Below are 22,924 nucleotides of genomic sequence, written 5' to 3'. Positions count from 1 at the left end.
CCGCAATCTGGTGAAGGGGTCATGACCTCCCAACTGTGCCTGTAACACCTTGGGGGGGGGGGGGGTGTCACACCCACTCTCTAAGTTCCCCTCCCCCTGTCAGCCTGTGTCCAACTTTTTACTCCTCACCAGTTTCTACCTGGAAAACTGGGCTATAACCTGCAGAAGCTTGTCAGGTTAAAGAAAACTTTCCTCCTCTCGACGTTTGGTAGTGGTTTGGCCTGGAATGAATATGTCTTTCAAAGGTTTGTAAATTCTTCTTTATCTCTGTGGGTGTCAGGAGCGGTACTACTTTACTGTAACTTCCTCAGAACACAAACATAATGGTTGAACCGCCTTCTGGACTAATGGGATGTGTTCTCTGGCCCCAACCTCAACAGAGCCCCAACCGCCAACCTCTGCACATCGACAAAAAATGTGACATGAGAAATGATTGGCCACAACTGCCTCTCTTGCAGCTGGCGGGGGGGGGGTTGGGGAGGGGGGGACAGAGACACGGGCCCCCCCGGTCACAGACACACAAAGCCGTCACGAAATCTGGCCACACCCCCTCTACTCCTCGCACACGGACTCGCCCAGGTCTACGGCGCCCCCTCTGGTCAGCTTGCGCGCCTTGCCCGGGTCCTGGTCGGAGCGCAGGAAGATGAGGGTGGGGCCGCCCCCGCTGTGGGCAGGCAGGTCCGGGGGCTGGGCCTGGGGGGGCACGGGCCTCGTCTCCCCGCCGTCGCGCCAGTAGAGGGCGTACTGCTCCGGCTCGGTCACTCCGAATTTGATGGCACACAGCTGGGCCAGCGCCTCCCCGCTGTCCCCCGCCTTCCACTGCAGCGTTCGCACCGCACTGCAGTCGCCCTCCTGGAACAGCACGCGCACGAACCTCTGCAAAACGACAGCCCCCGCCCACCGCCGTCACTGAGGGAGCCAGCCCCAACGCGCACGTCAATGCACGGGCTACCGTGCACACGGGCCTATGACACTTGCCAGTGCAGGACGATCCAGTAAAGATAGCGATTTGATGCAATTCAGCTGGATACAGCTTCACACAATCTCTTCAGAACAAAAAACCCTGTCTTCCTGAAAGCCTTATCAGTCTACCCGAATAAGGTCCTGAGTTTTCTGATTTTTAGGCCCCATCTCGAAAATTTACTCTGTAGAGTACTTAGTGACAATACAACCATACAAATGCAGTATAACAAATTGCATTGATTGATTGATTGATTAATTGATTGAATTAATAGTTTATTAAAGAAAAACAATCATACTTGGTGTGTGCTTCTGCTGTTTCAGCAGGCCTGCATACCATGTTTGTGCTGTAAGTGCAGGTTGTTCATACTGTATGTCTTCAAAGAGTCTCTCTCTGTTAGCATGCATGCTGTCTCTGTGGAAAGAGCTGTGGTTGCATCTGACCTGGTTCTGCTGGGCATCTCTCTGACTCTGGGCGTCCTGGGTGCGGCGCCGGCTCCACTCTTTCAGGGCCTCCTGCGCCCCCTGGGTCAGCCCGCCGGGCGGGACCGGATCCGGGTGGCTTTGGATCAGACACAGGCTGGCGTAGACGCTCGTCAGGTAGTACCCTCCTGCAAGGGGCACATCAGTGACATTTGCCGTTTAAGCCGTGCCCAGAGAGGCTAGCACATCACTTCCTGTTCAAAGCATCATTAACACTGCAGCGTGCTGTTAAATGTAATTTTTAGTTTACGCACTGCATCTGTGTGTTAAAAAAACTCCGGAACTATACTCTCACAGTACAACATAACATGACAAGGTTTAACCTTTCCAAACAGGGTTTTCCCAGACAGATGAAAGGGAGATTTTGGTGGATTCTGGTTGCCTGGTTATGCCCCCCGCCCCCCACCCCACCTACCCTGACCCCATCGCTGGCTTACCCTCCCCTGTGAGCCAGGACGGCTCCAGAAGCTCCATCATGTACTCCACCTCCAGGAGGAGATGTGGGAGGTTACACTGCACCAGGACGTAGGACAGGGCGGGCAGGAACTCCTCCGTCCCAAACTCCTTCCCTGGACACGGGCAGACAAGACAGTGAGGACACAGTAAGGGCAAAGATATTCTATCCGAAAAAAGATATGCCACTCTGCCTTCTCCACTAAAGACACTGCTCTCTGCTCTGGTGTCTGGACATGTGTAAGTGGGACGGTGTGGATCTCGCCAGTTTAAAAAATTTTCATTTATACTGAATGAGCAGCACAACAGCACAAAATCAGGACAAGCAGTGGTTCTGCTTTACAATAATTTGTAAGCACCTGCTGCACCAGGGTGGAGAGGATCTAGTATCTTGTTTTTGTAGTAGAGTATCTTTGGTTAAAGCAACAAAGGTAAGTTGGGTCATACCAGTATGTAAAACGAGCTCAGTAAGGAAGAGGTTTATGCTGTACGCTATGTGCTGCACGTCTGTCGTTAGATATTTATATAGATAACTATATATGTATGTAGTTCTGCTCAGAGGTAGTAGTTTGCTAAGATGCCATTGATTCTGTTGTGCCAGCCAGTACGGGTGTTGGCTTTCCTTGCATGTTTTACCAAATGAAGGGGAATGATATATTTCAGTCAGATGCCTGTTAAGCTTAGAGTAAGGCTTCAATGAGGCCACTGGTGAGCAGGACTCCCATGTACTGTTCAGCCCTGACTCGAATGAACCAAGCAGAGGACACTGCTGTCCATGACTGTGATTGGTTTGAATCAGAGAGTCACCGATAATGCTTAACAGGTCCCTCCATGTTGGGTGTCGTAAGGCCGCACTCTCTGATGAGAGTAATGTAATGAATGTAATGTGGTGAGTGTCTTTCTCTTACCGGGCGGGGGACCCATCGCCTTGTAGATGTACTTGCAGCTTTGCAGGAGCAGCAGCACTTTGTCTATGGGGGAGTGCGTCCGCTGCATGAGCCCCAGCTTCTGACGCACCCTCTCCACGTCCCGGGCGTCCGGCACACTCCCGCGCACCCCGAAGCGCTCCAGCGCCCCCTCCTGGCTGCTGCGCAGGCTGTCGGCCAGCCGCTGTGTAGAGCCGTCCTGGGTGTGCAGGGAGAGCAGGGCCTGGTCCAGCTGCACCTTCAGGGGCTTCAGGACACAGCCGAACATGGCCTTCTCCAGAGCCAGATCTACACACACACAGAATCAGAGCCAGATCTAGAGACACACACACACAGAATCAGAGCCAGATCTAGAGACACACACAGAATCAGAGCCAGAATCACAGCCAGATCTAACCACACACACACACAGGATCAGAGCAATGTCTCCACATACACACGCACACACACATGGACACACACACAGAGTCAGAGCAATATCTCCACACACACACACACACAGAATCATGGGTTAAATTCACACACACACACACACACACACACACACACACACACACACACACACACACACACACATTATCAGGGCTAAACCTAAATGTGCACACACAGATGATCAGGGCTGAATGCATATGCACACTGATTGAGGTTATGTAGGTCTCACTGACTGGGCCACTGTTTCCCAGAATGCACTGCTGCTGCAAGCCGCGCTCGCCTTAATGTACGCGTGGGCCTGCGATAGCGCTTATGATAAACGACGGAGAGAGAAAAATGTAAATGCTCCCACCGACGCAACGGAAAATAAACCACCGAGCGAACGCGGCCACTTCGCCAGCAACCGCACGCTCCCGCAGTGGGAAACCGCGACGAAAACACTACGGCAGCACTCGGTGTACTCAGAGCTCCGAGCAGAATCGCGCTCCCGGGCACAGCTCGCTGGATGAGTGCGTTACCGCGGTGCTGTGTGTGGCAAAGCCTGTTTGCCTCAGTTCAAAGGGACTGCGCTGAGCAGCCACCCCATGCAACTCCATCCGAGTTTCACGTTAGCACTCGCTGACATGCTGTACATGCTGACGGCTATGCCTGCCAAAAGCAGCCCCCCCCCTCCACAGAGGGGGAACTACATACCCAACACAGGCCCTCAGGGCTCTGCTGATTGTGCTCGCTCTCATTGTGTATGATTTAGAGAGGTGTTTTCGGCGCCCTCTGTTGAATTTTGGCAGTATTGTGTTCAATCCCCTTTGTGTGTGTGTGTGTGTGTGTGTGTGTGTGTGTGTGTGTATACGAGCATATGTGGGAGGGGTGCATGTTGCATGCTTTCTGTTTTTAGGGGTATTATGCTCACTTTGCCTCCACAGAGTGTGTGTGTGTGTGTGTATATGTGTGTGTGTGTGTGTGTGTGTGTGTGTGGGAGGTGTGTATGTTGTATGCATCTTACTGTTTTTGGGGGTATTATAGTCACCTCCCCTCCACTGTGTGTGTGTGTGTGTGTGTGTGTGTGTGTGTGTGTGTGTGTGTGTGTGCGTGCGTGTGTGTATGTGTGTGTGGTTGTGGTGTGTGTGTGTGTGTGTGTGTGTGTGTGTGTATACGAGCATATGTGGGAGGGGTGCATGTTGCATGCTTTCTGTTTTTAGGGGTATTATGCTCACTTTGCCTCCACAGAGTGTGTGTGTGTGTGTATATGTGTGTGTGTGGGAGGTGTGTATGTTGTATGCATCTTACTGTTTTTGGGGGTATTATAGTCACCTCCCCTCCACTGTGTGTGTGTGTGTGTGTGTGTGTGCGTGCGTGTGTGTATGTGTGTGTGGTTGTGGTGTGTGTGTGTGTGTGTGTGTGTGTATGGTTGTGTTGTGTGTGTGTGGATGTGGTGTGTGTGTATGGTTGTGTTGTGTGTGTGTGTGTGTGTGGATGTGGTGTGTGTGTGTGTGTGTGTGTGCATGGTTGTGGTGTGAGTGTGTGTGTGTGTGTGTGTGTGTATGTGTGTGTGTGTGTGCATGGTTGTGGTGTGAGTGTGTGTGTGTGTGTGTGTGTGTATGTGTGTGTGTGTGTGCATGGTTGTGGTGTGAGTGTGTGTGTGTGTATGATTGGGGTGCATGTCCATCCCCCCCACCTTTCTCATTCTCGGGCACCAGCGTTTCGATGGGGGGCTCGAGCTCGCCGCAGTCCAGCAGGAAGCCCTTTGCCTGGGACAGGAAGCGGCGCAGCCCCTGCAGCAGCTCCACGGCGGACGCCGCGGCCCGCAGCTCCTCCCGCTGCTGCTGCAGGAAGTCCTGCACCAGGGCGCCGAAGGCGGAGCGCCGGTCCCGGGACAGCTCCTCCACCAGCTGGGCCACGCGCCGCTCGGGGGCGAACAGCGTGACGAAGGCAGCGCTCATCCGGCGCAGGCCCGAGGCGGGAGCACGCGGCTTCGGGGCCGGCCGCTCCCCGCCCTCCTCCGCCTCCTCCAGGCTGCTGAAGGAGCTGCTGCTGTCCAGCTCCGCCAGGGAGGGGGCCCGCCTTCTCTCCAGGGCCAGCCCCGCCTCCACCCCGCCCTCCTCCTGTGCTGGCTCCTCCCCCTGGCCCTGCTCCTCCTGTTCACGAATAAGAGTGATGGAGTTAGTGAGTTAGTTAGTGTGTGTGTGCTTGTGTGTTTGTGAGAAAGAAAGACAGAGTGTGTGTGGAAGGGAATGTGTGTGTGCGGGACAGTGACTTGCCCCCGTACCTGGGGGGGGTCTTTGGGGATGAGCTCCTCCTCCTCCTCGGAGGTGGGGGAGAGGGCGGGGGTACGCCGGAGCAGCCCAGCGGCGGTGCTGGCCCGCTTCTGCAGCGGGAGGCTGGCCTCGGTGCCGTCCAGCTCCGCCGAGCGCGGCGGCGACGACAGCGTCATGGACGTCTCCGTGGAGACGCGCACGCGCAGGCTGCGCTTGAAGCGGTGCCGCTTGTGCAGGGCGCCGCGACTGGCCGGCTCCCGCAGGAACAGCGGGTTGATGAAGCACAGCGCCCCCTGGCTGCCAGAGGGGGGCCCGTTACAGGCGGCGCGGAAGTTCAGCGGGGAGCTCCAGAACTCTGCAGGGGTGGAACGGAGCCGTGAGAGGGGGGTAGTCCTGGCCTGCCGATGCCATTCATTCTAATGGAAGCTGGAACAGGTGCTTTGGGTCTCTACCTACCTATGCCCAGGTGAGAGAGGGACTCCAGTTGTCTGTGGGACGAGGCTTTGGCTATGGCCTCCGGAAGCTCCAGAGGAGAGGGCAGAATATCCCTGAAACAGACACCCTGGCTGAGCGCTAATCACGCAGTGCTGAGTGAGTGAGGGGTAGAGATTCAGCTTTGACAAAGTTCCCAGCCTTTTCTACAGTGATTGTACTACAGAAGTGCAGTGTAGTGTTGTTGTAAGGAGCAGGGCTTGTAACTGAAAGGTTGCTGGTTTGATTCCATGCTGGGGCACTGCTGCTGTGCCCTTGGGTAAGGTACTTAACCCACAATTGTCTCAGTAAATGTCCACGTTAAAACTTTAAGCTATGTAAAAAAATGATGACCTATCTAAATTGTTCTGGATAAGAGCACAGGGCTAAATGACAATAACGTAATGTAATGGTTGTGATGTTCTCTGGCTAGGATCCAGCACCTTGCTCCAGGTATGGGCACAGGCTGGGAAGGTGTGTTTCCCTGGCCGGGCGGGGCTTACCGGCTGACGCAGTAGAAGGCAACGAGTCTGCAGAGATCTGGGAAACTGATGGCCGAGCTCTCCAGGGAGAAAGCTGTGGAGAGGAGCACAGAGCGGTCAGCGTTGGGTCAAACGAGGGGACACAGCCGTCGTCTTTGGGTCAGATAGGGTGATAGAGCGGTCAGCATTGGGTCAGACACGGTAACAGAGTGGTCAGGATCAGGTTGACAATACTAACAGAGACGGCTTTCTTATCCAATCAAAAGGCTCAGCCAAGAGCTTTGAGAGATAATCGGATAGCTTGAATTTGCAGTGAAAAATAAAATTACTGACATTTTGGTTTTTGTTGAGTATGAATATATTATTCATTGTTGGCTGCTGTTGTTTGTGTGAGTGTAAGTGACAGTTTGTGTGTGCGTGTGTGCGTGTCTGTGAGTGTGCGTGTTTGTGAGTGTGAGCGTGTGTGTGTTTTTGAGTGTGACCGTGTGTGTGTGTGCGTGAGCGTGTGTGAGCATGTGTGTGTTTGTGAGTGTGAGCGTGTGTGAGTGTGCGTGTGTTTGTGAGTGTGAGCGTTTGTGTGTGTGTGTGTGAGCGCGTGTGTGTGTTTGTGAGTGTGAGCGTGTGTGTGTGTGTGTGTGTGTGTGTGTGTGAGTGTGTGTGTGTGTGGTGTGTGGTGTGTGTGAGCGTTTGTGTGTGGTGTGTGGTGTGTGTGTGTGTATGTGTATGTGAGAGTGTGTCTCTGTGTGGTGTGTGTGAGTGTGTGTGTGTGTGGTGTGTGTGAGCGTTTGTGTGTGGTGTGTGGTGTGTGTGTGTGTGTGTGTGTATGTGAGCGTGTGTCTCTGTGTGGTGTGTGTGAGCGCGTGTGTGCGTTTGTGAGTGTGAGCGTGTGTGTGTGTGTGTGTGTGTGTGTGTGTGTGTGTGTGTGTATGTGAGCGTGTGTCTCTGTGTGGTGTGTGTGAGCGCGTGTGTGTCTGTGAGCGTGTGTCTCTGTGTGGTGCGTTTCTCTCTGTAGGCGGAGACTCACTGGACTCCTCCTCTCTGATGACACACTGCCTGACAGAGGAGGCGCTGTTGTCCTCCGTCAGTCTCACACACAAAACCTTCTTCTGTGACGCGTTGCACCTGCGCACCAGGAAGGCCTGCAGGTGGCGCCACACCAAAAAAGGCAGAGGCAAGGTACAGTCAACCATGTGGAAGTTAAACACCAGCAACACTACATTATTAGGTATTTCCTATATGGCCTTATACTGTGTGTTTATGAGAGTGTGAGTGCAATTATGAGAGTGAGTTTATGTGTGCATTGATGTTGGTTGTGATTGTGTGTATATGCATGCAATGTGCTGGGTGTGTCAGGATGTACACTGTATTTACTGTGTGTGTGGCAGTTATGTGGCAGTTACGTGTGTTTGTGATATGTACTGTGTGTGCGTGTCTTACCCCTGGTGGCTCTTTGTGCAGGACCTGCTGGGCGGAGTCAGAGTTGAGTGACAGCTGCAGCCATACGGGGTGAGTAAGCAGCAGGCGGTCCAACACACTGATGCTCCTCAGAGAGGCAGACTGCAGCTCACACACTGGGGCCTGCATCTGTAACACAACCAGATTGCCATTTGGTTGGCATTGGGAGGGAGACCGAATACCCACACACACACACAAACACACACACACACACACACACACACACACACACACACACACACATACACACAATACACACAATACACACAGCGACCTGCATCTGCAGCTGAGAAAGAAATAATACACCTACTCACACCATGCACACGCGCACACACCACGCATACACACACACACACACACACACACACACACACACACACACACACACACACACACACACAGACACACGCACACACACACCTGCCCCAGAAACACTCCCTACATGGACAAAACCTACACACAGACTCACATACAGGATACTTCTGAGCCTGGAGCACAGCTAGATTACAGATACAGTACATGGGTATACGACTGTCCTCCACAACACTGCAAAAACTACATTACATTGTTTACATCATCCTTTGCTCAATAGAAACCCAGAGCAAGGAAGTCTTTACCACACATAGCTTAAATTTCACACACCTTACCAATTTCTACAGCTGGATATTTACAGCCATGATCCCTCCCTGCCAGGCAGTGCCAAAGCAGGACCCCACCTGGGACCTGAATGTATAATATCATGGTTGCACATCCATTTCTTCCACTACATCACATTATCATCATTTAGCAGATGCTCTTACCCAGAGCAAATTACGTGGGTTGCAATTTTATCCATTTATACAGTTGGATATTTACAGAGGCTATTCTGGGTTAAGTACTTTGCCCAAGAGTACAGCAACAATACCCCAGGAGGGAATCAAACCGGCAATCTTTCAGTTAAGCGCCCTGCTCCTTACCACCATGCCACACTGGTGCCCCTACTAATACCTACTACTAAACAATGTATGCACCGCTGAATGACTAGACTGTGGCTGTAAAGCTCTTTTTTTCTCTCTCTCTCTCTTTTTGCCCATTGGCAAATCTCATTTCCCTTTCCCTTCCTTGAAAAGGCTCAGTTTGTACATTTTATTAGTGTTACTTTTGTCTTTTGGTTATGAATACACCAGATCAACTTAAAAGGTGCATTATCATAAGAGCAACAAGAACAAGTGCATAAATACAGAATAGCAAGCAACACATCAGTGACAAAGCTGGAAGGGGAAAAAATCAGTGACAATATAAGCTTATAGCCAAGCAACCACAGGCATATTCACAGTGCTTAAAACGTTGATGAGAAAGACCTTCCAGAATCTCATGGCATGGAAACCGCCTCGCAAACCGCAAGAGCTACATCAGCTAACACCGCTCCGGCGCATGCATAGTTTGCGCGGAAACGGATTATTTCAAAAGGTAAAAAGGGACAAAGACCCGGATTAATCGCGGCAAGGCCGATTTAACGACGCTGACACGCTAAAGCTGTCTGGAGCGGGCCCCGGCTACGGGCGCAGCCGAAGATGAAATTTAATCGCTAACGCCCCCGGACACCCACGATTCCCCTGGACCCCCCTCGCTGCCGTGGGAGGCTGAATGTGAATCAGGCACTCCACATACGACCTCGCCAAAAAAGTCCGCTCCTGTCATTATTCTATTCCTGTTCGCTTGTTTTGACGTCAAATAATCGGGTGCCGGAACGTGGTTAAAATGGGAAGTGAGAGGTGTGCGAGGGTCACAAGATCAAAAAATCAGAAAAAAAAAATCTTCAAAGCTCTGGTAAAAAAAAAAAAATTATATGTCCACAGTCAAATTAATTTGAACACACATGAGAGTGAGTGTGTGAGAGAAAGAGAGAGCTTGCATAAATATGTGTATGTGTGTGGATATGTAAAAGGTTGGACAGAACTGACTGCCTTTTTTGTACATATTCTCGGTTGGCTTGGTTTCATAGATGTACATAAAGATTATAAAGTAGGATGTCCTTGTAGGGTGCTTAATTGCCTGCTGTCTCTCTCTCTCTCTCTCATTTGTCTGTGTATCTTGCTGCCAAAAATGCACAACTCCTCTGCTCTCCCTGGGGGATTCACATTGTTCGAGTTTTGGGCAGGGTTGGAAAAAACTGTGAACGTCTGAATTTTTGCAGAAGATTGTTTCTCTACTTTTTTGACACCTGGTTAGGAAGCACAGCTCTGTCTAAATCACTTATCTGTTGCAGTCTGAGCACAGCCTGTCCTCTCTGGGCAGCCATGGCTGTCTGTGATGGTCTGTTTCCACGGCCAGCTTGTATTCACTGAGTCTGTGCTTTCCAAATGTATTTCTGTTTAACATCGTTCACTGTGGGCAGGTAGGCCGTCACAGAGAATTCTCTGTTCAGGGCCCGATGGCTCACCTTTGTGTGTGCCTTTGTGCTTTTCAGGAAGTGATCCGCTGTTTGTTTTTACATTATCCTTTAGTTTGGTTCAATATTTTTGTTTCTGTTGTCCTAAGGCTACCCTCTGTTTGCAGGTGAAAGTGCTGTGAGCCACAAGACCAGCTAATTCTTTTTTTTTTTTGCACTCAGCTCCTGTCATTTCAGGCCCTTGTGAAGATAAGCATCAGGTTTGCGAACCTTACATGCCACCAGAATATAACAGTTTAGTAAAAAAAAACACTGGCCGAATTCTGCCCTGCATTTATTGGAAAGTGGTTTCCTCCGCACTCAATGATGCTTTTGCAGGACATACACCCTAAATAAGCCATACAGGGCTTATTTAGGGTGCTTGTCTCCCCAAATGTCATTCCCATATAGTGCAGTTGGTTCATTGACTGACCTGAGGTCATTCCTAAATTGGTAAAATTATAACATCTATTTAAAATGACCTCAGAACCTCATGAAATGCCCTGTATCTCCTATACGTTCTTGACAGCCTCACTGAAACTTTAAATTTTAATTTTTAGGTATGCGGTTAGTGGTGTTTTCTGTATTTGTTGCGCCTTGTTGTAACATTATGTTGGAGTTCCTGGGAGGCAGCTTCTTGCCAGGGTCCGGTTCTGGCAGTACTGCTCAGCCAAAGCCAGACTGCAGTGCTGTCCCTGTTCCGTGGGAGGCGGTCAGACCTGGGGCTACAGATTGTTCTAAGATTTTGGCCAGTTCGGTAATGTAAGCATTGACTAATGTTGGGCTCAAACTGCGGTCTTGCCTCACTCCATGCTCTTGATTTACCAGCTTGTTTTTGCATCTTATCTGCAAGCTTCTTTCCTGTGCACCTTGTTTTGATTACATAACAGAATTGTTCCCCGACACCACATTCTATAAATTTAGTTCAAGCTGTAAGGCGGGCGTATTTTGTTCCTCTTGTTTTGGTTAACATGTCTCTGTATTAGGATGTGTATGGTGTAAATATGATCAGTTACATAGGCAGTGCAGGGATTTGGTGAAAAGCCAGTGCTTTTGCAATCTGTCTGTTACTCAGGGCCTTGTGTTCGTTGGGTCTAGTGTTGATAATACTGCGGTGAATCTTTCCCAGATTACTGCTCACACAAATGTCTTGGGATTTGTGGAGGCTGAATTCGCCTCTGCTCATTAAAACAGGAGTTACGAGTCCCTGATTCCAGATGTCAGGAAAATAACCTAAACCTCGACCAACTTGAACAGCTGGCCTTCTGAAATGTTCTGTGTATTTCATAATTTCATTCGAAATGCCATTTGGTCGGCAGGCTTTTTCTGAGCCGAATGGTCTGTAGTGGCTCCAGTTAATCATGCCCTCTAATGCAGAAAATTCTGTATTACAAAAGTACCAGAATCCAGATCATTGTGGTTATTCTTTATTGCAATTTCACATTTATTGCACTTTTTCCCACAAAGCCTGTGTGTTTTTATTCCATATTCTTTATTGTTTTAACTACACATTTTTACAAAAGGATTAATCCATACACCTCCATTTTGAAATGCCAACACCTCATGTTGTGGTTTATTAATTGACTTATAATTGTCCAAGATGTGATTTTAGTTAAGGAACTCCTCAACACAGTCAATTACAGACATGTCGTTCTTTGTTTTTGTGTGGGTTTGTATTGTTTAATACATATTTTTGTTTCCTGCCTGTTTATGGATGTATAATATAATTTGTTCATTATTATAATTTGGTCATTATCTAACCTCTTTGAGCTTGTTTAATGATATCTTCAGATTGAGGCCAGATTTTTCACAAATGCTATTTACGCTGTTCTCTGCCAGGTCTGTTCCTTCTTTATTCTGGGGATGCCTGGTGACCATAAAGATGTCAAAGAGTGAGTGGATTTCTTCATTGTTATTGTTTTTATTTTTTTTTTTGTTTCTGGTATTCCTGTGTGCTATTTTCTCTCTTTATCTACTTCTCAATTTCTGTCTCTACCTCTCCTTCTCTCTCGCTCTCTCTCGCTCTCGCTCTCTCTCTCTCTCTCTCCCCTTTCCTCTGCCTCAGAACTTCATACTGGATGTCACAGTGGTGACATTGTGTGGGCTGCAGGAGAGAGTGTTCGAGCATAGCAGCAGATGGTTGCCATGGAAACAGAGGCCTACACGTCCTACCAGGCATTCCCACTCAGTCTCAGGCTTTCGTCTCTCTCAAACCCCCCCCCCCGCCCCTTTCCTCCCAGAGCGACATTTTTTTTTTTTTTTTTGGGGGGGGGATGAGGCAGGAAACTCTGTGCAAGGTGGGGAGGTTTCTTCCCTATTCCTAGAAACATATTCCCGGAGCGTCCATGACTCACACACATATCCTGTTAATCGCCATTGGCTTAAATTAATTTCCCTGTGTTGCTCAACCAAGAAACAACCCCCTTCCCTCCCCACTCTCTGGAAGTGAGGTACAGATCTGATGGCGCAGCAGAAAAAAAAGCCATTTTAAGATTAGAATAGATGTAAATATTTCCCAGGGTTTTATTGTGAAGGATCTGATCTGAATCCTTCACAGCATTAAAAGGAAAGTTTTAGTCAGCGTATAAAATTATGATGGTTTACCTATTCCTGACATTTCTGACATCATTAAATATGGACTCATAATGAGGAAGTCTGTTTCAGTGTCAACATGAGGACACGCACACATGCTCCCTCATCCATGTGACTTCGGAGGGCAAAAACTGCGACTGTTTCAGGAAATGCGATCGCCGCAATAACGGCAACGGAGCGTCAAGCGCGTGTGTTTCTCCACCGCTCTCAGGGATGCGTTTGTCGCCCTGCGGGTTCGTTGTGAAGGGCCGTCCTCACGGGTGGGTTTTCACCGAACGCGAGAGAGGAGAGCAGCGGTCACCTGTCCCTCATTACGACCGAATGTAAGAGAGGATGCGGTTACCTGCCGATCGGTGAGAGTGATTATGCGAGAAGCCTGGAGAGCTGTTAGTCGGTGTCTTCCCTCAGGCAGATGCTTGAGTAGTTGAGACTCTCAGTCTGAGGACCTGAGGGCAGGTGAGTTCAGCCCCTCAGCGGCCCAGAGTTCAGAGCTGAGGTCTCTCTAACATAGCCACAACATGGACAAAGAGAGCCTGGGCCCTCATACACACACGCATACATGTGAATATATGTGCACATGCACACACACTGATATAAATGAGTGTAAATGCATGCACACATACACACAGAGATGCATGCATGCATACATATACACAACCACACTCATAGACATACACACACATATACTGTATATGCACACATACACACAAACACACACACAGATATGCACCTGTTCACAGCGGCACACACACAGACACGTGCGTCCTGCCGTGGGAGAGGTAAACAGAGACGCCCCTCCCCTTGCGGAGGGGAGTGGGGCCGCGAGGCCGCCCAGCGGGGGGTGACCTGAGCCGGGCCTCCGGCTCTATGCACGCGTCCACAGGTGGGAGAAGCAGCGCTGGCCACTCGGGTCTCCCTTACATAAATCACACAGCCCACGCTTCCCAGCTCTTACGCAACCCGCTGACAGAGGAGAGGGAGAGAGAGAGAGAGAGAGAGAGAGAGAGGGATGGAGAGGGATGGAAAGAGAGAGAGGGAGAGGGAGAGAGAGAGAGAGAGAGGGATAGAGAGAGAGACAGGGAGGGAGAGAGGGATAGAGAGAGAGATAGAAGAAGAGAGAGAGAGAGGGAGAGAGAAAGACAGAAAGAAAGAGAGAGAAAAGGAGAGACAGAGAGATAGACAGGGAGGGAGACAGAGAGAGAGGGAGGCTGGGAAAAAAAGCATAACATCTCCAATTCTGTTCAGACTGACTCCACCTGCTCAAATGCAGCTGGAGTTTCCCTTCCGTCCCCACCCTGTCCTCAGCCAATCAGCTGCTGTGCTGTGTACTGTTTCCTTCAAGGGGGCTGAAGGAATCACAGTATCAAGACAAAAAAAAAACACTCGTTTTTGGTGCTCATGTTACATGCCGCAGCCCTTTGCCCACACTTCCATGAGCCCTGACCCGTGGGTCTGGACATGTTCCCTGCCTCCTGCTTCACCTCGGGAATCGGGCTCAAGGCTACGGCCTGACAGACACGCTGACACCGCAGAGGAGAAGCAGAGGGGATCAAGCATGAAGCCCTGGGGCACACCGGGACCCAGAGAGTAATGAGAAGGTAGAGAACCTCTCCAGGTCATCAGATTACTGTGACAGGTTCAGTAAGAGGCTGGAGCGGTGACAGGGTCCGCTCAGATCAGCGGCGAAGAAGAGTGAGGAAGAGGAGTGAGTGACAGCGCTGAGAGCGGGGGTGAGAGATCAAGATGAATTCGCAATGAAGGGAGAGGAGCAGAGAGGCCAGAGACGAGAGTGCGCAGCAGACTCAAGCAGGGCTTCTGCCCAGTTTTTCTTCAATTGTTACTGATTGGAGAGGATCAAGGACGGAGTGAGGAGTGGTGGTGGAGACCGTTCAAGGGTTCTGAGGCCAATTTGAAGCAGAGGGAGAGACAGAGAGAGAGAGAGAGAGGACAGTAATTGAGGGGCTTTGCTGAGAGGAACTTTTCAGAGGGGGAGTAATTCAAACTACAGTGAAAGCAGAGAGGGTAAAAAAACTGAAACAAGCAGTTTGACAACAAAGCGGCAAATAGGGGGTGTGAGATCAGGGGAAATAGCTTGGAAAAGACGAGCGGGGTAGATTTTTCAGGTCCAAAAGTACGGAGCAGACAGAACCTGAGAGAGAAGCCGTGGCGGTAAGGCCTGCCAGGGCAAAAAGTATGAGTCACTCTGTCAAAAGTTTCAGGAGAAGCTGCGCGAGAAAGGAGAGCGGTTAAAAAGGCAGAGTGAGAGAGAGAGAGAGAGAGCAGCAGTCAGTTTCGGCGGCGGGGAAAACGAGGCACGCGTTCACAGGCAATCAATCTCCAACAATCTGGAAGTGATCGTCTGCCTGTCACGCCGTCCCGGGATGGCGGTTCTGTCTCCACCGGCCTGCGCTCCAACGTGATGGATGCACTGAAGGAGGCGTCGGGGGGCAGAGGTCGTCACGACAGCAGCCCGTACGCGCTCTCTTCAACGATCCCGCCCCACGCAGCTTGCTGGCAACGCCAGCTTAAGCACCACTCATCAGCAATTTACCGTTCAAACTCACCACAACCAAAATCTGTGCTTCTCCCTCTCTCCGCTGAATAATTTAAAAAAGAAAACAATGATCTGTCCATGCCACTTGAAATAAACTGATGTGTCATAGAAAAGTGTAGATAGTTTTGACAGCTACCCCAAATGCCTTAGTTAGAAATTTTCTTTTCTTTTTCTCCCCTACAGGCAGAGGAAATGAAAAGCCGGACAAGACGCCCACATAGATACCCCGCATTCTGTGATTTGGGGTTCAGGTACAGTGTCATTGATTGTTACATGGGTCTTGCTCTAAGACCTCATTTTTTTAAATGAGCAGGTTTTATGTCAGTTCATTGGGTGTTGAAGTTATTCATTAGCTCTTTGGCTAAATGCACCCAAGCTGCTTTCATCTAAGAGGTCATTAATCAGAGTGCTTTCCTCCCTACACGAAACAAGATAATTTACCATGGCATGAAAATTTTTAATTTTGTCCCAACTGGGACAAGTAACACATATTTGTATTTTAAGGTAGAATCTGCTATCTACTATTATACTTATAAATTAAGATGTTGCTATGTTTTTAGGTTGAGTGTCACCAAAAAGAGATTTATATGCGTAATAAATAATGAACTGAATATTATTGCATTGTGCTGACCAATGAGATGTGAAGAGTTCCATTTGCACCATGAGCAATTGCCAAAGCGTGAACAGTCATCCCTAAAAAAGATGCAACATACAGAACTGTTTTGAATAGCTTAACAGACATAATTAAGACAGAGGGCTGGGAAAATTCTTCCTCACTCATCATCCTTTGGATATATTTGACCTTTTGCTGTGGTACATTTGGCTGGGCCACCTCTCCGGTCTTCATCATAAGTGACATCGCCACAGCAGTGACATCACAATAACACTGACATCAAAGCAGCTGACAAAAGAGTGACATCATAATGGCTAACTCAGCTCTCCGCCTTGAAAAGTGACAGATTCAATCGCACGCCCTGAATTCTTGCTGCGTCTCCCAGTGCCTGAAATTACCATAATCCAACAGGTCCAAGTCATAGCGCCAGCTTGATCACTGTCACACCTCCCCCCATGGCCCACCCCCACAACAGATACCAGAGCGTAGTACTGTTCCAAAACTAGCGACAAACCCGCTACGTCAAAACACAAGACGCTCTCCCCTGGGGTAGGGGGCTGAATCACGTCTCTCAAAATAAGGGCTGACATTAGTCTGACCAGTGGACTCCTCTCCACTGAGGACTGTCTCTGAAGTGTAAAAGGCAGCACAAAAGATGAAGCTGTGAGGTATGCCATGTCACTCAGTCCAGCGCCCAGCGCTAATCACTAAAAGTGCTCTTCCTACACAACACTGGTAGTGTTTTTTTTGGGGGGGCTGTAAGAGATTCAGGTGATGAGAAATCACTGACGACCTGATCCACCAAGGGATCAGGCTCCTGACCATGCTGAAAAAAGCACGAAGGAGTGGCACATTATGCATTCACTAACAGGCTGAGTTTTACAACTGAACATCTACTGACGTAAGTGAGGGTAAGGGATACAACAGCAGTGGCCCAGCTGGGGTTCAACCCAGCGGTGTGGTGAGGTGGGTAAGGACCTACATGTGTAAGGAGGGTGTGGGTTTGAATCCCAGTCAGGCTGGTGCTGTTTTATCATTTAACCTAAAAAACCTCAGTAGATGTAGTAGCAAAACTCTCCCTATAACCTATAAATAACTCAGTGGTATAACACTCCTGTATGTGCTCTCCACACGGCCACGGAGACCGCAATCGTGTTGTGTATCAGAGCATCTTTGTTTGAAAAATCTCCGCACCCTTTTGTCACAGCAAATCATGAGCTATAGATGTGTGTCAATCAAAACAGGTCTATCGTTCAGTCAGTTCCATGAGGTATCAGCATATTTGTCCATAACTGTGTGGTCTCTGCATCATGTCCTGTCCATGACTGATACTGATCAAATGCTGTTCTATCAATCTTAATTCATTAATTAGACGTGCAGATTGATTAAGTTGTATGAGGTTAAAGGGATTCCTCAATATGTGTATATGATAACACCAGACCCCGTAAGTCACTGTGAATTCCATATGTCATTTCAACAGTACAAAAACAATTTCCTCAGCACCTCAAATTGTCAGATACATGTGGCTATACATAATGTAGGAACGTCCACACACGCAAGCTCGCGAGGGCTTTTTGTGGGAATTATGTAACGATATTCTATTTCCTCTTCGCGGAGATTAGATCATGATTAGATCGTGTGGGTAGACAATGTGTGACAAAATGCTCTCTCACTTAGGTATCACCTGTAAAACACGATATATGGATTTCTTCGGCTTCAGCCCGGCAACAGGTGAGACGTGGAGAGGGATACGCCTAAACATTACATAAAATGCCCGCAATTAATTTAGTAATGTAGAGTAATAACATGAGTTATCCTGAACCTCTGGGTAAACAGGTTAACATATTTAAAGGCACGCATTTAAAAGGTAAACATTTTTATGTTTACCTTTATCTCACATATGGTATTCGGTAGCTTGTGATAAAAGCGAAATCACATTCCTTTGCTTAATAATACCTAGAGCACTGGCTATTCTATTAAGTATGTGCAAAAGCATATATTGAGGAGTGTGTCTCCACTACCCCGGTGAGATGATCAGGTGGGGACAGATTGAACGACTTCAAAGCAAATGTTAGTACAAGGTAATTAGCGCACAGTGTAAAACGGCAACTGCCCTAAGTCTTTCCATTAGGACTACAATGACGCGCTCCACAGAGTTCAACCTCTCATTTGAATACGCAAACTTAATCAATTAGACCAAATTAAGAGGAAAAGATACTATTACACGATTAAGAGCAACATCTAAACTCTAAAATGCACTTTCATTTGACATGTTTATGGTGTTCCTCTTTCGAAGTCTCATTTAATTCAGACAGCAGACAGCCTCATTGTTTTGTATGGTTTCGAGCCCACCCTAACGAGCCCGATTTCTGACATTATTGACTGAATTCTTCTGCGCATTAATGCTTTCCGTCTGAAGTTACAGCCAAGCTATATTTCCTTTCTTAAGATCTCACGCAGAAATCGCAACACTGAACACTGATCTAGTTAACAAGGGTAATAAATTAAGATGAGCCACTTACCTTCTCTCCTTCTCCCTAGAGGTTGACAGAGGCGTGTACAAAATTCGCGGATGGATCCATGAGATTCTTGGATACAGTCGCTGACACTGTCGCCTAACTTCTGTCGATTCTTCTCATGGTGAATGATTTGAGTTATTTGTTCGCGAACACGATCTTTACTTGACGGAGACGCATTGTGTGTGAGGGAAAAGCCGTTCCTCTCCTCCTTACTCCCTCTGTAGCCGTGATTCAGGATTTAACTCTATCCCTGTCTTCCTTACGTCTCTTTCGCCTTCTCCCTCTTGCTCATTTCCAAACAGCATCAAACTTTGTGCTCAGTATTACTTTTGATTTACGCATGCGTCCGCCCGTCAGCGTGAGACATCCGTGATTCAAAGATTGTACTATATATATTCCTGGCAAAGATGAGAAAGTTGCGTCGACAGTGATTGTGTTTTCTACGTTTTCAAGGAAATCAATCAAATGTTTAATTTCTAGATGCTCCTTTGGGCACCGTCGGTACTTAAAGGTTTCTGGAAGAATCTCTATATTTTCAATTTTGCACACATTGTGCACAAGAGAGTGTAGTTGGTGGTGTAAGCGCGCAGAAAGTTGGATTTTGTTGTTGCTGTTGAGCTGTGCTGATGATTTCATGATAAACGTGGAAAGGAGACGGGAACTGGCCATCTGCGATTAATAGGTATCTAAATTTGACAGCCTACCCACACACCAGCCTCTTGTCGAATAAGTTTTGCCTGGATTTAAAATGTATTATGCAATTGCCAACGTGGGTCTTAACTGAATTATCCGAAATGGGTAGCGCGTCGTGCCAGCAGGGAGCGCGCTCCGGCACCGTGGGGGCAGAAGGCACCGAGCCATTTCATCGCGCTGAGGGCCCTCCACGGCCACTCCACTGCGCGCTCGAGTGAGAGACGGCTTCTCTTTTTTTAAAGCCCTTTTGCGCGCGATATTACTCATCGATCCGCTTAGAGAATTTTAATTACGAATTCTACCACCTTTGATTCGCTGGGAAAAATAGCTGATTATTTTATTAGAATATTAGGGCGGCATATTGTCACGTGTTGTTTGGCTGTATTCTGCCGTCCCAAGTGATTCTTATGGCTGTTGTGGTGTTGGGGTTTTGATAAGTCGTAACTACACTGTGTTTCCAATAATTTTGTTTCTACTGAGAAATTCTACTTTTTTAGTAAACAAACCTCGATGTCTTTCCACACTGTGCAATGTGTTTCATCTTGTATTTCACAGAACAACAATTTCAAATTGCAGTATCATTGAGGTGACTGTGCAATACCAACCTAAGGGTTCGAATCCACACCGCTGTTGTACCCTGTAGTACTTCTGAAACGCTCCCGTCAATGTCCTCTTGTGTACACAAATAATGTGGAGAGATACTGGCTATCTAGAAAATGTTATCTAAGCAAACTGTTTTTTTTTAGCAGAATGCAAAAATGTAGCACTGTATGCAAGCATCTGTAAATGAGAGAGTGGGCGATGGTCTGACCACGTGACACCTGCATTTACACCAGCGGGTGAATATAAAAGTGCCATGTATTTTTTAACCACAGCCATACTTGCTGCCGTTTTATTCTACGTTTTTAGAGTAATTGAACCAATGTGAAGTATTTACACTCTGTTGCAGATAACATTTCCGCTGGGTGTCGCCAGAGTCCATACTTAAACAGAATGCGGTCTACTTGACTCAAGCACCATGTGGGATTTGTGGGGGCTATGAGTTGTTTTACTTCACAGGAGGCATCCGCCACACGATAATTACTAGCGTGTTATTAGAAGACAATTGATACAATTGCGTAAAAGTTTTGATAAATTTCTGCTATTTTTGATTAATATCTGTCCCGCCGAACGTGTCTGACTTTGCAGGTATTAGACTTATTAACCTCTGTGCATAGTCTTGTACTTTACAGTTGATGTACTTTTTCATTGAAGCCGTGTTTAATCTTTATTGTTATTTAATTCAGAAACGGCACTGCGAAATTTATAATAACCATATACTAAAAATGCTGTATTTACAACTAAGTAATTGATTAAAAAAGCAACTCTCTAATTAAAGTTCTTGGCCTTTGTAATTATAGCATAACTGAGTGCAGAGGTGTCCCACACGCAGAAAAAATGGAAATGGAAGGGTAGAAGAATTATATTTGGGCATTATATGACATAATATGATTCCTGTGGGTGAATCCTGACGCTTTAAATAAATTAAAGTATGTGGCAATTGCTGTTGTAACTAGATTTGCTGAAATTTCGCGTGAATAAACACCAGTTTAGATAGCTGCGGTGTTGCATGAATTTGGTTATTTCAAATCAAGCGAATATTGCCTGTGGGACCTGAACGACCAAAGATTCTTGAATTCACTTGTGTCCACTTCAACTGAGATATTTTAAAATACATAAGTCATTTTCGTTGAAGTGTATATATTTTTGTTTTATTACTGTTTAAATTTACATTAGGTCTGTTGATGGTTATTTTGGACTGAATTCAGAGAAAACTCATCGTCCCTAATTATGGATTTCATCCACCACGACCAAGTTCGGAACCTTATTCTCTATGTTATAATATGCTTTTGGTTGACAGAAACACAGTGCCGTCGCAGACTACAACAGATCGACCTAGTGCGCTGTGCTTCTCAAAAAACTATGCATAACAATGCCTAAACCGCTGTGAGTCCGCTGTTGAGTTGAACTCCGACATGCAGGTCAATTTTAATACTAGCGAAAGAGAGCAAAGAGGTGTGTCAGTGTTCGTATGGATATTGTCCGCATCGCCTTCATCAGGCGCAGCAGGGAATCGATGTCCTTAAAACTAATTTCATGAGAAACAGGACAAGGCGAACGTGTACACATTTATTGGAAATAATGCTCACAATTGTAATCAAGCACTGTCAACTGACAAGGTGGGCAGATGGGAAATGATCATAGTGAGGTCTTCAGAAGTCTTTCCTGACTGATTGGCTGTACATTACAATGCTTTCCAGTCCTCTTCCTGGGGGCACACACCTTCCAAATGCCTCTGATTAAATAATTTTTCCGACTGATTAGGTTTGCTGCTGGCTGGCTTCTGATCTAAGTTTGACATCATCTGACAGTTACTTACCTGAAGTCCTTGGAGTGATGACAGTGTGGTGGAAATGTGTTTGGACTAACAGAAACAGCAATTGGTTATTACTGATATAATTACTTTGAATAACTAAGTTGAATAATCTGTGTTTCCACTCTGTTTAAGGAACAGAATGGCCACAAACACGTTGTTACTTTTGCTTTTAACAAACACATCACCCACACAGCACATTTCTTTTACAAAATACTAAAAGTCCATGATCGTCAGATCATGTCAAATTCAGATTTTTTTTCAGGTGGATATTTACATTACATTCCAAAAGCTGTGCCCCATTTTGGATTTGACCTGCAAAAAGACCAGGGGGGTTGAGTGAATTCATTTGGGCTATATTTATCCTTCAGGGGGGCCATTAGAAGCCTCCATCTGTATTTCAAATGAAGCAAAAAGGCTTCTCGTGAGTCATTATTAAGGTTCCTGTGAGTCAAGAATGCCTCACCTAAAAGCATTGCAGTGGCACTGAATATTCATACTGACGCACTTCAGGTGTTCTGCTCTCGAAAACCAACGGCAATGGGCTCTCTAAATTCTGAGAATCCTTGAAGCTGAGGATAAAAACACAGAACAAAAACAAAATCAAGGGAACACGCAGCTGTCCAAAGCACCCCCCCCCCCCCAACACCAGCACTGTGATGAGTTTCTGAGGTACAGCGGAGGAAGTGAGATGCAGCGTACGTCATGTAGTGGATGTGGAGGGAGGTCTGCAGCTCAGAGAGCGAGAACCAAACCCTTGATCTCGTTACACAGTCTATCTGAAATGGCCAATGTCGTTACCAGCTGAGCTAAAGGCAATTTTCCCCTAGTTCGCTAGGTAACAAATCTAGCTAATCAAGTATTGGGGAGTGATTTCACTGCTGAAACTGCTCTGCTACCTGCTACCTTAACGCTAATAAGAATAAGCTGCTCTCACAGAATAACGATACAGGACATGTCCAATCCATAGATTTTTCTCCTGTACAGTGGTGGTGATGAAAGATTTCCCTTGCACTCATTGGTCAGTAAGGCTGTCAGTCTCACCATCCCCCTTGCATGAGAGGGGTCATGTGGATTTTGCAACAAAGGGTGTGGTCTTAGTGGAACGGCCTTGAGGGATACTGAATAAGCACTCATAATATGTTTCTGACAAGGAATGCACACCTAAACAATGTCACTCCTACCTACAATGGTACATTATTCTCACTGCGCT

General features: G+C 47.5%; 1 protein-coding gene across 1 annotated transcript; it reads right to left on the bottom strand.

Annotated features, from left to right (window-relative positions):
- Window positions 1-471: 471 nt before the first annotated feature.
- On the bottom strand, window positions 472-18,902 carry LOC118791519 (ras and Rab interactor 2-like). The gene is made up of 11 exons (XM_036548906.1): window positions 18,609-18,902; window positions 7,900-8,046; window positions 7,487-7,601; window positions 6,484-6,556; window positions 5,966-6,057; window positions 5,503-5,864; window positions 4,930-5,380; window positions 2,805-3,110; window positions 1,881-2,012; window positions 1,405-1,571; window positions 472-876 (listed from the first exon to the last, which is right to left on the bottom strand). The coding sequence occupies exons 2-11, from the start codon at window positions 8,044-8,046 to the stop codon at window positions 553-555; spliced, it is 2,169 nt and encodes a 722-aa protein (XP_036404799.1). The 5' UTR covers window positions 18,609-18,902; the 3' UTR covers window positions 472-552.
- Window positions 18,903-22,924: the final 4,022 nt, after the last annotated feature.

The sequence above is a fragment of the Megalops cyprinoides genome, chromosome 16 (genome assembly GCF_013368585.1).
Source record: "Megalops cyprinoides isolate fMegCyp1 chromosome 16, fMegCyp1.pri, whole genome shotgun sequence".
Taxonomy (NCBI): domain Eukaryota; kingdom Metazoa; phylum Chordata; class Actinopteri; order Elopiformes; family Megalopidae; genus Megalops; species Megalops cyprinoides.
The sequence above is the reverse complement of the archived record's forward strand: the minus strand, read 5'-3'. Positions and strand labels throughout refer to the sequence as shown.

Coding starts and splice junctions, on each gene's coding strand:
- LOC118791519 (XM_036548906.1), bottom strand. CDS start 8,046: ATGCAGGCCCCAGTGTGTGAGCTGCAGTCTGCCTCTCTGAGGAGCATC. Junction 7,602..7,899: donor TGCACAAAGAGCCACCAGGG/GTAAGACACGCA, acceptor CGCCACCTGCAG/GCCTTCCTGGTGCGCAGGTG. Junction 877..1,404: donor GAGATGCCCAGCAGAACCAG/GTCAGATGCAAC, acceptor GTCGTTTTGCAG/AGGTTCGTGCGCGTGCTGTT.